Source organism: Myotis brandtii, unplaced genomic scaffold, assembly GCF_000412655.1.
Source record: "Myotis brandtii unplaced genomic scaffold, ASM41265v1 scaffold1164, whole genome shotgun sequence".
NCBI classification, from domain to species: domain Eukaryota; kingdom Metazoa; phylum Chordata; class Mammalia; order Chiroptera; family Vespertilionidae; genus Myotis; species Myotis brandtii.
In genome coordinates, this window is record NW_005354027.1 from 533,538 (window position 1) to 547,025 (window position 13,488).

The window sequence follows — 13,488 nt, forward strand, 5'->3', positions numbered from 1 at the left end:
CTAGATTTTTCCACCTTGGGTCTGCCCTTGACCCCACTGTTTTTCTCACACCCCACCTCAGTGCACCCCACATCCACCTTGAAGCAGACCCAGACGCCAGCACTTCTTCTATCTCCTGGTGACCAGAAAACTGTCCCTGCCTCCTGGTCTCAGCTTGCCCATGGGCTGTGGACCCCGCTGTGCCCACAGCATCCAGAGAGATGTCGCTAAAGCATCTGAATTGCTTCCCCCCATGGGTCCTCATTACTCTGAGAATAAAATCCTAACTCCTCACCTGTGGCTCTGAGCATGCCCCAGCCTCACCTCCACCAAAACCCTCCTCTGTGACACAGGTTCAGACTATTTGGCTGTTTCCAGGACTCCCGGGGCTTGTCCTGGTCCAGGGACCTCTTGGTGGCTGCCTGCCCTTCTTGTCCCCAAACCTCCACCATGTGACTTGGTCCTTCCAGGAGTTCCCATCAAAGAGAGGCCCTCTCTGACCGCCCCCACATACCTTGCCTGCCAGGGCCCTGGGTCCCTGCACTGACATTCTTGTCCCAACTTCCACTGTTTCACTCATGAACCTGACGCCTGATTGCCTCTCATCACCGGCATAACAGTCCCATGAGAACATGTCTCCGTCTGTCCTCTCTGCCGCCTCCCACCAGGCCTGGACCCACAGTGGCTGCCAGGTCAAGGACTGCCGGCTTCAACTCAAGCAGGAAACATCGCAGCCCCTGCCTTCAGATCAGCACAGCGGGGCTCCCAGGAGCCTGGCCCAGGCTGCAGCCAGGTGCCTCTGTGCCACCTTTCCTTCTGGGGCTTTTGTTTCCAGCAGCCGCTTCTCTCTGTCGTTCTCCTCACCTGTCAATCTCTGCTGCCCTGCTTCTCTCAGCTGCCTCACTTGAGAGGTTGCTTTTCTCTCCCCCACAGAGCCGGCCACTGAGTGCTCTCCTTCCTGCTGTCTCCTTTCCTTCTCTATCCTGATTTCTAGGGGCTTCACTCGTTAAGGAACCAAAACAGAAACTTGAAGCACTTGTAATGATACCTTGCATTTTAAAAAATATTTCCCAAAAACAAAAAATCTTCCTTTCCTCCTTTGCAGACCAAGGAGTCACCTCTCCCAGGTCTGTTTCAGGGCCAACATGAAGCCTGGCGGGGAGAGGGGCTGGGGGAAGGGAAGGGGGGAGGCGTTGAAGCACCGCTTACCTTGCGCTGGCTTCTCCCCACCCACAGCAGCTTGTAAGCATACTCATCTTCCTGGGCTTGGTTGAACTGAAACATGGCAAACTCCACACCTATGGCAAATAATTGCGTGTTCTTACTCTCGTCCACAAACTTGGAACTGCAGACAGGAGGCCCCAGTGCAATGAGCCCCAGGAGCAGAGGCACCTTCAGGAGCATGCTGCCTGGTGTCAGCCCTGGGGGCCAGCAGCACGCCAGTGTTGAGTGGCAGCTGCTTTGGCGCCGCCTCCATAGCTCCCCATCCCACACAGCCCTGCCCCCAGAATCCGCGCGCTGAACTGCGCCTTGACCGGCTCCTCCTCTCTGCTCCCTTCCTTGTCATCACCAAACGGAAGGAAGAACATTTTCCAACCCTTGGTCACATAAGCCTTGAACTCAAGGACATTCATGCCACATGACCTGTTCCCTGCACATTTCCAGGGCTGCCTCCTCCTGCCCCAGGCCAACCCTGATAGGGCCTGAGTAGGGGTCTGAAGCCCTGCTAGCTTGCCCTCACAGCAGTACAGCGTGGGGATGACAGAGTCACAGGAGCTCTTAGGAATACCGATGGACCCTAAGGACTTGATATAAAAGCCAGGTCAACCTCTGACCTTGGCTGCAGCCGACAATCTCAGGGAACAAAGAAAGAGTCAGGGAGAGGTCAGTGCACAGTCTTCTACACCACCTCTGGCACCTGCTGCCCTACTCGCTATGAGGCCTGCCCAGGCTTGGCAGTGCAGAGAGGGACTTCTATTATACTGGGATGGGTTTATACCCCAAAGGGCCACCCACTGTGATCATGGTCACAGATATGGAAGCAGAGGGGACACACGAGGCTGCTCTCTGGGAAAACTGCCTGCATTCCTATGAGTGAAATGGAAGAGGGGCAGGGAGAGATTGGAGAATAAATGAATAAACACATAGATGGATGGATAAATAAGTGGACACATGGAAAACAGGATGGATGGATGGATGGATGGGTGGATGGGTAGATGGATATACAAACAAACCAGTGGGGCTCTACAAGAACCAGTAAGGACAGCCACACGTGCACACGTGAGTTTGATTTAGTCAACACTCTGCATCTGCAGCCAAGGTAAGAGCAATAGTGATAAATTCTCTACCACATGCCACTAGCAGAGCTTTCTCTGGAAAATAAACAACAGGAGAATGCAAAACTGACAGGGACCCAGGAAGTGCTCTGAGATGCCTTTAATTCCCCTGTGCTTCACAGGCAGACCCACTGTCACTCTCCATAGGAAAAGAATCTTCTGCTGTGAGAAGCAGGCGCCCCTTCCCCGCCTATGTCTGCAGGCAGGTGCTGTCCAGGAGGGTGAACTGGGAAATCCATGGTCGGGCATCCACAATGAAAGTGCAGTTCACCTGAAAAATGTAATTGCAGGACAAAATCAGAGCCATGTAGCACATGAGAGCACTTACCATGAAGAACTTGATAGGAGCTCAAGATGCATTGAAAACTACAAGAGGAAAGAAAAAAACAACAGTGGGCTGAATAGACTTAGGAAGCTCAAGGCTCCACGCGGATGATAGGCAGTGGTAACCTGAGTCTGTCCACCTGAGCCCAGAGACTCCTAAGAGGATGCCTGCTGGGGCCAGCACCTGGCTCTCAGGGTCTCCCAGTGCACATGATGAATGGCCCCTTCCCCGTGAGTTCTAGGGAGCCAGCACCATGCCCAGGGGATGGTCCAGGTGGACATGCACCCACTCAGCAGAAGCTGCAAACCCACCCCAAGGGGAGGCTATCCCCAAGGCTGGGGTAGGAGGGGAAGACCAGCCCCACTGACAGTGTCACCCTGAGTGAGGCCCATTCCCAAGGTCCGAGTTCCATGGATCAGATGTCATCTCATCGGATAATGAACAAGGGCTTGGACTGATGAGGCATGTCCTTGCAGCCCAGGAGTCTAGAGGGAGAGGTGGGATGACCAGACTCACCAGATGGTCTAAGTTCCGGAAAAACAGGAGCAAATAAAGAGTGAGGACCACGGGGAGAACAGCATCTGCCTGAACCTGAGGTCTCAGGAAACTTCTACGCTGTGACCCCAAGAGAGGGCTCCATCCAAGGAGAAAGGTAGGGTGTTGTCAGAGTGTGTCTGTCAGCCAGTCAGGCTGGGAGCACAAGGTTCAGCTCACTGCTCTACAGGGAGCAACTCTGTCTGCCTTCCCCCTCCAAGGTGGGAGCTATGGAACCCGGCGGGACAGAGGCTAAGACCCTCATCTACCTCAGAGGTGTCTCTGAGTCCTGTTGGGAGAGGGGTCAGGACCCTCATTTTACCTCAGGAGTGTTCCTGAAGACTTTCTTAAGCCTCCTCCCATAGTATAGTTCCTCTGTGAGATAATAGAAAACATATATATCCGCCCCCTGATTCTTGGCACAGAGCTCTTGAGTTTCTTATAAATTTTGAAGTGATAAGAACACTAAGAGCATTTTTTGTTCTATTCAGGTGACTCTGGATGGGCTCTTGGATGAGGATTGGGCAAGAAAAAGAACAAATCATGATCAGTAGGTTAGAATTCTTAGCCCCATCAACCTCCTATCTTCCAAAGAGGGGAAAGAGGCTGGAAATGGAGTTAATCAACAATCATGCCTACACGATGAAGCCTCCATAAAATCCCAAAAATATAGGATTTGGGAACTTCCCGGTGGGTGGACACATCCATGTACTGAGAGGGGATGCCCCCTGTCTGCATGTGGACAGGACTCCTGCTCTCTGGACCTCCCCAGACCTCACCCTGTGTATCTCTTCAGCTGGCTGTTCACTTGTATCCTTCACCATGTCCTTTAACAAACTGTTAAACATAAGTGTTTCTTGAGTTCTGTGAGCTGCTCTAGCAAATTAGAGGTGGTTGTGGGAACCTCATATTTTAGTCAAATCAAACAGAAGTTGTGGGTATCCTGGGGTCCTACTATTGTGATTTGCATCTGAAGTGAGGGAGAATAGTCTTATGGGACTGAGCTCTTAACCTGTGGGATCTGGCACTATCTCCAGATAGAATTAGAATTACATTACATTGTAAGATATCTAGCTGGTGTTACAGAATTGCTTGTAGTGGGAACACCTCCACCCATTTGGTGACCAAAAGTATCAGGAATGAAGTATTCTGGGTGAGGAGTAAAGGAAACATATAGCAAGACTGTAAGTTTTCTTTGCAATAAACCTTTCTTGATATTATTTTTCATTCTCAGAAGATTCATGATGCTTTGGGGCTGCTTTTATTCTCAAACCTTTTCCGCTCCTGGGCCTTCTTGCAAGGGGCAGTTGTCAATATCTTCAACATATTTTTTTTACAAATTGTGCAGCCAATCTCTAAACCTCATTGTCCACAGCCCTTCTTCTTTGGCAGGTGCTGAACTCCAGTTTTTGTTCCCCAAATTAAAACAAAGAAAATGCCTTTTCTTCAGAGACATTGAAAATTACCACCTATCATTCCTCCATTCACACCTCCAGTGCCCTCCTAGTCTCTCATCTCTCCCTTACAGGTCTTGTTCCGAGATGGGCAGAATAGGGATGAGACAGTCCACACCAGGTGAGTGTCCATCACCACGCATTTCTCCCAAGGGCAGTGATTGGTGTCTGCCGTCCAAGTCCTCAGCATGGAGAGCAGTCTGGGTCCCCAGGTAGGGTAATTTATTTTTTTAAATATATTTTTATTGATTTCAGAGAGGAAGAGAGAGATAGAAACATCGATGATGAGAGAGAATCATTGATCGGCTGCCTCCTGCATGTCCCACACTGGGGATTGAACCCACAACCCAGGCATGTGCCCTGACCGGGAATCGAACTGTGACCTCCTGGTTTACAGGTCAATGCTCAACCACTGAGCCATGCCAGCCAGGCCCCAGGTAGAATAATTTATGCATCAAGGAGTAGGTAGGCACATGCAGAGCTGAGCTGATGCCTTTGAAGGTAAAGTGCAGTCCTGGTAAAGGTATTCTCTCATTTTTATTTTATTTTGTTATTTTATTTTATTGATAAAGATATTCATGTAAAGCAGTGACCCCCACGCAGTGCTCTTCGTGGGTATCTACAAATAAAAAGACCTTCCCTCGGCCACCCTTTCCCTCTTCTCAGGCCTGGGCATGGCCCCTCCAGAGAAGACCTGTGTCATGTATGAAAGAAAAGCTATAAAATGGAGTTGGTATTGTCAAGAGAGCAATCTAAAATGGAGCCAGAGATCTCCAACAAGCTGAGCTAACACACTTCCTCCATCTGAAACTGAACTTTTAATTGGGCTAAACCAAAAGGCTACATCCTGATACAGTTCCTGGAACTGGCTCTGCATCACTGAGCTCTCTATTGAAAGTTTTTTTTTATCTAGCAATCAATCATAGATAGCATCAATCACGGCTCTTTCAAAGCAACTTGTGTAATCACTTTGTAAGTGACCCTTTTTATGCCTTTATAAACTCTGTCCCTTTCTTTCTCCCTGGAAACCCAGTTGGATTTCTGCCTAAATCTGTCCTTCAAATTGCAATTTCTAAAAACAAAACAAAACAATTAAAATTTTTGTTTGCCTTGCAATTCTTGCTCAAAACTGATTAACAACTATGAGCCTTGTGGCCTGAAGCAGAAGTAGCCTTATTTCTTGAGAAGTTCTCCTGCAATCCTTGACATTCAGGAAGTTTATATAAAAAGAAGAAAGTTTTTGTTTCATTTGAAACAACATCAAATTTTGCAACCTGGCTTTGCCTTAAAGGGTTCTTTCATCTTTTTTGGCCTCTAGTCCGGGGTTGAGCACTGCCCCTGTAAGGGTCAACAGAGGTATTTCCCTGCTTCCCTGTGGAGGTCAGATCCCCAGGTGCAGGGCCATATGATTAGACCCACTTGTGGCTTATGGACAATGCAGAGAGCTGCTAAGTCAAGGCCTTGGAGGTTCTGCTGGACCACAGTAGTTACTGCCCTGGGGTGGGGATCAGGACTGAGAAGATATGCACACACCCACATCACAGTAGCATTATCCACAATAACCAAAAGACAGAAGCAACCCATGTCCATTGATAGATAAGTGGATAAACAAAATATTGTATATACATACAATAGAATACTATTCAGCTTTAAAAGGACTCTTGAGGATATTATGGTAAGTGAAATAAGCTAGTGACAAAAGAACAAATACTATATAATTCCACTTATATGAAGTATCTAGAATAGCAAAATCCACACACAGAAACTAGAATGGTGGTGTAAAATGGGAGGTATCATGCTCCCTGTTTTCAAACTGTACTACAAAGCTACAATAATCAGCATTGGTACAACCATAAAAAAACAACAACAAAAACAAACAAATAAAAAATAGATATATAGATGAATAGAATAGAATAGCCCAAAAATAAGTCCTCATTTACATAGTCAATCTTCAACAAAGGAGGCAAGGATATATAATGGGGTAAAGACAGTCTCTTCAATCGTGGTGTTGGGAAAACTGGATAAAATAAATGCCAAAAAAAATGAAACTGGACCATTTATACCATAAACAAAATAAACTAAAAAGTAATTAAAGACTGAACTGTAAACCTGAAACCATAAAAGATCTAGATGAAAACGTGGGCAATAAACTCTTTGACATTGGTCTTGGCAATATCTTTTTAGAAATGTCTCCTCAGGCAAGGGTAACAAAAGCAAAATAAATGAGACTACATCAAACTTTAAAACTTTTACACACTGAAGGAAACCATAAACAAAACAAAAAGACAATCTACTGAACGGTAGAAGATATTCACCAATGATACATCCCAAATGGTGATTATCCAAAATATATAAGGAAGTATACAATTTAACACCAAAAAAAACCCCAACAATCCAATTTTTAAAATGGCCAGAAGACCTAAATAGACATTTCTCCACAGAGGGCATACAGATGGCCAACAGATATATGAAAAGATGCTCAACATCACTAATCATCAGGGAGATGAAAATTAAACCACAATAAGATACCACCTCATACCTGTCAGAATTGCTAGCATCAAAAAAACCAATAAAAAGCAAGTGTTGACAAAGATGTGGAGAAAAAGGAACCCTTGTGCATTATTGATTGGATTGCAAATTGGTGCAGCCACTATGAGAAACACTATGGTGGTTCCTCAAAAAAAATTAAAAATAGAGCTGCCATGCAATCCTGTAATACCACTTCCCTGAAGAAAACAAAAACACTATTCGAAAAGGTACATGTACCCTATGTTTGCAGCATTATTTATAATAGCCAAGATATAGAAGCAATAGAGGTACACATAAAAAATGGTAAATAAGTACAATGGAGTATAATTCAGCCCCCAAAAGAAGGAAAATTTGCCATAAGGTATTATGCTAAGTGAAATAAGTCAGACAAAAAAATACTGTATGATTTCATTTATATGTGGGATCTTCAAAAACAAATCAAATGAATAAGCAAAACAGAAACAGACCCATAGATACAGAGAACAATCTGATGGTTGCCAAAGGGGAGAGAGTAAGGGGATGTGTGAAAAAAACCTAACATCAATAATTATTTTTCAAGTTCATGTGCATGTGTGAATTATAGGGATACATTTTGTTAAACATCTTACTGGTATATATTGTTTAAAAATATACCATGCACAAAATCAAATAATATTTGCAGATTTTTTAATTAAGCACCTACTATGTGCCAGACCTGTGCTAGCCTTTGTGCTATAAGGCAAAAATATTGTGCAGAAAACATTGTGATTTCTATTTTCAAAAAAGCCCAGCCAGCATGGCTCAGTGGTTGAGCATTGACCTATGAACCTGGAGGTCACGGTTCAATTCCCAGTCAGGGCACATGCCTGGGTTTCAGGCTCTATCCGTAGTAGGGGGTGTACAGGAGGCAGCCAATCAATGATTCTCTCTCATCATCAATGTTTCTGTCTCGCTCTCTCTTCCTCTCTGAAATCAATAAAAATATATTTAAATAAGTAAATAAATAAATAAATAAGATTATGTGGAAGAATTTACCACCAGCAGGGCAGGTCATTTGAGACAAAGAGAACAATATACACATTAACTCCCAGGACAGGAATCAAAGCAGTGGGTTAAGAAGTGGGGGGAAAAGAAAGAAAAGTAAGATTGTAGTTGCCAGGGATTTGGGGAAGAATGATTAAGGTGTTATTTTTTAATGGGTGCAGAGCTTCAGTTTGGAGATGGATAGTGGTGAGGGTTGCACAATAATATGAGTGTACTTAATGCCACTGTTCACTTAAAATGATTCATGTGGTAAATATTATGTATGTTTTACCACAATAAAAGAATCAGGGGTGCAAGAAATTTAGCATCATAAAAGAAAGAAGCCTGTGGTTTTAAAGGACAGGTTGCTCCCATAATGCCCGTTGTCTTCGCCCTTTGGTGTCCCACTGTCAGCAGGAAGAGCAGAAAGGAAGAGCTCCTCTTCCCAAACACAGCCCGACTTTGACCTGCTATGCTTCCTTCAGTCCCCCAGTTAGCCTGAGGGTTGCTGGCTCTTTCTAAAGCATTAGCGTTGTTCAGGAGCACTGGGGGCTGATATTGGCCACTCTCAAAGCTGTGTCACATGTCTCAGAACATCTAAGGCCTGCCCAGATAGATGTCCAATTTCTGTACCACATTTGAGATCATTTACTCCCCAGGAACCATCCAAACTAAGCAGATCACAGGGGGGTTACTGGCTGTTAGCAGCATGTTTTATCCTCTTGAGAACTCTGAAAAGTACATCTAGGTAGCAAAAAATTTTAAATGGTGCAAAGGAAAGCCTTTTCCTCAATCATTTAGCCATTGATCAGAACCAGAATCAAGCATCAGTGTCATTATTTCACCATTTGAGAAAGGATAGGAATTTTTTTCTAGCATCTGGCAAAGCACTTTTGTGGGTGTTTGAGGGAACCTTACTAGAAGGAAATGGGTGTGCTGGAAAAGACAGAGATCTGGCTAACATTGTTCAAGTGCCCAAGGAACCCAGACCACAGCCCCTAGGCCTCTGCTCTCCTATCTCATCCCACGCCTCTGACCTTGACCCTGGGATGATAAACCAGTGCATGAAGATGCTTGCTACAGGGACATTTCTAATCCTTAGCTCTCAACTGGTCTGATTGTTATTATTTCAGATGTTGGGAAGGACCAAGACGGCTGACAAGGCACCCACTGAGAGAACAGAGTGTCCTTTCTCTAGGGAGTGGAGCCTGGGGCTGAGGCTTTGAGCAGATGTGGGAGGTGCATTCACGGAGACTGACAATGGGCACAGACCAGGACAGACCTATGGCTAGGTTTCTGCACTGACAAGGATACCATGTTAGTGTACACATTAAACAAATACGAATTTATGAAAATTCTATAATATAAAGACCCTTCAAAAGTGTCAAATTTATAAAAGTCAAGGAAAGACTAAGGAACTGTTCCAGGTGGGAGAACAAATGTAACCCACGATTGTGCATCCTTTTGTTAGAGGGGAGGTTGGGAGGAGAAAAGGCTCCTTAATTCTGGAAAGCCCTCCCCCCCACCCCCCCCAGCCCACAGAGCATCCTCGGAGCAACACACTCTTGATCAGGGGTCCTCAAACTTTTTAAACAGGGGGCCAGTTCACTGTCCCTCGGACCGTTGGAGGGCCGGACTATAGTTAAAAAAAAAACTATGAACAAATTCCTATGCACACTGCACATATCTTATTTTGAAGTAAAAAAACAAAACTTCAAAAAAAAAGCTCTCCTAACTTTAAAAAAAAAGGCCCTACTAACTGCAAAATAAAAAAAAATAGACCTCCTAACTTCAAAAAAAAATAAATCCTAACTTGTTCTTACTTCCATCCTCAGGCAGCAGCAGGCTCTACACAGGCAAGCTCATGACTCAGCCGATTACACCCGAGACTGAGAGGAGGAGTGTAGAGACAGAGAGAAGGAGGGAAGTCGGAGAGTGCGGCGCACATTCCACACATGCGCACTGCAGGCCTGGACGAGTCTGCTGCTAAGCAACAGGCAGCGGCGGCAAAAACACCCTGTGGGCCGGATAAATGTTTTCGTCGTGCCGCATGTGGCCCGCGGGCCATAGTTTGAGGACCCCTGCTCTTGATGGTCTATTGTTGGCTGAGCCTGGGGGAGGCAGGCCCTTCCACTGACACTTGACCAGGTCTGAGGATAGAGCAGGAGGGATGGATGCCTCCATGTTTATGCCCTGGATCCCATGGGTAGCACTGTGGTCAGGGAGGAGAGTGTGCTTGCTTGTAGGAATTCCTCACTGACATTTTGGGGGTAATGAGGCATCATGTTGTCAACTTCCTCTCAAATGTTTCAGGAGGAAAGTTCTTTGTTTTGTAACTATATTTCTGTGCGTTTAAGATCCTTTTAAAGTAAAACTTATTTTAATAAATAAGTTTTTAAAAGCAGAACTGGGGCACAGCAGTCCCCTGGGCTCATGGTGAGCAAAGTGGAAAAATGAGCCCACCAGGACAGGGCATTGTCCTAGCCCTGGGAGACAAAAACGGAAGAGATAGGTGTATCCTAGTGCAGTATTGTGACCCCTCTCTCCATATTCAGCAACAAGAAAATATCGTGTTGCTTCTGACAAAGTATCCGTATAATTATAGAAGGATAAGAACTGCAAACCAGAATTCCATATTCAGTGAAATTGGAAATAGACTGTGATATAAAGATATTATCATATGAAGAAAAGCTAAGGTAGTTCATTGCCAGCAGACCAGCTATAAAAGAAGGGTTAAAGTAAATTCTTCAACAACCAAAAACAATACCAAAAGTTAACCTGAAACACCAGAAATACAAGAGAACAACATAAATGTAAATATTTGGATAACATAATATACAATTATTCCCCTCTTGACTTTTAAAGTACATTTGATGGTTGAAAGCAAAAATCAAACATTTTATGGAGTTTTCGGTGTATATGATTCCATAGGTAAAATGATTCTAACATAAATGGGGGGAGGATAAGGGGATATCTATTATGGTAAGATTTCTACATTCCACCTGCAATAATGGAATTAATGATCCTAAATTGTCCTTTAAAGATTAGAAATGTGTATTACAATCCCTAGAGCAACCAATGAAAAACTATAAAAAAGATAGGTAAAATCACAATAGATAAATTGAAATGAAATGCCCTAAAAATGTTCAAATAACCCATGAGAAGGCAGGAAAGCAAAATCAGAGAATGAAAACAGGATGGTGTTTTGCAGGGGGGAGGAGTAGGGGTGGAAGAGGGTATAGGGGGTATAAATGGTGATGGGGAAAAAAAAGAAAACAATGACCCTGATAGGCTGCAAAATCCTAAACAGCTTTTTGAAACAGGAGGAAAAAAGATTAAATGCAGCTTGTTATGGTTTGTGACAAGTGTTAAAAAAAAAAAAGAAAAGACAAGATAATGGGTCCTTCCCTAGAGTCTCCGGGAGGGATGCAGCCCCTGCCAACACTTGAATTTAGGACTTCTTATCTCCCAAACTGTGAGATAATAAATGTGTGCTGTCTTAAGCCCCTGTCGTTGGTGACTTGATAGGACAGTCGGAAGAAACTCACTGAATTTTCATAAAATGCTTTAAGGCGGGCATTATCATCCCACTGATGAGTGAGAACCTGATGTTTTTAAAATAGGGTAGCTTCTTCAAAAACATTTGACACCCGGACAATGTGGGGACCAGGGATGCTGACCCCCTACATAGTTGAGGATCCATATACGACTTTTGACACCCCCAAAATTTAACTACTACTACTAAAAGCCTACTATTGACCAAAAGCCTTACTGGAAACATAAATTGTTGATTAACACATATCTTGTATGTAATATGTATTATGTACTATATTCTTTCAATAAAGAATGCTAGAGTAAATAAAATGTTACTAAGAACATCATATGGAAGATAAAATATATTTGCAATATTGATTGGGGGGTGGAAAGCACATATGAGTCAAGACAGTTGGACATTTGGCTTTCATGGCTATTCTAGGAGCAGAGTAGATGTGTACAGGATCCATATCCTCTCTGCCCAAACCAGAGGCGGGACACTGATGGGCATGCAGGGTCAGAGGCAGCAGGCTGCTGGGTGAGAAAAAAGCCCCCGTCGTCTTTTGTAGTCTTCCAAGTCCAGAGATCTCCTTGGAGCCCCATCCTTGGCTGGTGGAGCCGTGGTGGTGATGGCCAAAGCCTTTGACTCTGAGCTGGGAACTTGTAAATCAATCTTCACATCGAAATCATGTACTTTGAACAAGTCTTCTGAGAGGTCACTGGCTGACTTAGAATTCAAATCTTTATCCTTTCCCTTACCCTTGCTCATTTCCTTTGGGGCATCCGGTAACACTCCAGAACCATACTTTGCATTCAGCTGAGCCAAGATGGCAGCTTGAACAGCTGGGCTTCTGGAATTAGAAACGATGATAGGTGTGCATTTCCGTCTGGTAAAGGGATCCATCTGTTGGTTTTTCATGTTGTGACTTTCAGCCACAAGGGCCTTCTCAGACTTCACAATATTCCATTTCCGGTTCCGCTGGTTGATGTAACTGATAGCAGATATGTTCTTGGTCCACTGGCGGTGCAGGGCCTCTGCCCGCTCCTCCAGCTCATTCAGCTGGTCTTGGATTTGTTTGGCCTTGTCCTGATCCCCCAGGTCCTCCGCCATGGCCTTTTCCATTAGCAGCTGAGTCTTTTTCTTGGCATAGTTAAGCGGAGCTTTCCTGAACCTTTCTTTCTCTTTTACAATCGCTTCAATGTCTTGATCATTGAATTTATAATTAAGAGCTTCTTTAATAGATAATTCCTTCTTATTGATTTCATCTAGAGTGGGCAACTGCATGCCAGCAGAAAACATCGCTTCTTTCCACTTCATGAATTCGCTTTCAGTGAATGCTTGGTTTGAGACAAACTCTAGGCGGAATGCCCGTTGGGCATTGCCATGCCGTAGCTGTAGCCCTTTGTTTGTTCTGGTGCCACCAAGCTGGTAAACCTTGGCGGTTTCCACAACACCCGTGATCTCAGCAACCCGGTAAACTGGTTTGCTGTTGTGGTTTCCAATGCCAATCCGTACAAAACATCCTGTGACAGTTTTAGCAAAGAAGGGCATATGACACCAACGTTCCAGCTTATGCCGTGATAATCGAACCCGATTCAGTTCTTCGGGTAAGGACACGGGTTGTGATTTCGGAGGGATCTCTTCTTCTTCATCAGAGGATGGTGTTTGGGATGAGCGGTCTGTCTTTTCACTGGATTTGTCATCTTCTTCCTCCTCCTCATCGTCAGAGTATACCTCACTGGTTTTTAATGGCTGTTTTTTGGCGAGGAGCTCAGCTGTTCTGTTCTTCCATTT

At 44.7% G+C, this 13,488-nt stretch overlaps 2 protein-coding genes across 2 annotated transcripts in view; both read right to left on the reverse strand.

Moving 5' to 3' along the window:
- LOC102263661 (probable cystatin-15) overlaps positions 1-1,402 on the reverse strand; it is a 4,704-nt gene extending 3,302 nt beyond the window's left edge. Inside the window, exon 1 of the mRNA XM_005858267.2 lies at positions 1,189-1,402. Within this exon, the coding sequence (XP_005858329.1) occupies positions 1,189-1,383 (195 nt within the window). The 5' untranslated portion in view covers positions 1,384-1,402. The remainder of the gene's footprint in view (positions 1-1,188) is intronic.
- A 10,808-nt stretch (positions 1,403-12,210) lies between these two features.
- On the reverse strand, positions 12,211-13,485 carry LOC102263972 (RNA polymerase-associated protein RTF1 homolog; the record flags this gene model as incomplete). The annotated part of the gene is made up of 1 exon (XM_005858268.2): positions 12,211-13,485. A coding segment is annotated over one exon (1,275 nt), but the record flags the coding sequence as incomplete, so codon positions are not given.
- Positions 13,486-13,488: the final 3 nt, after the last annotated feature.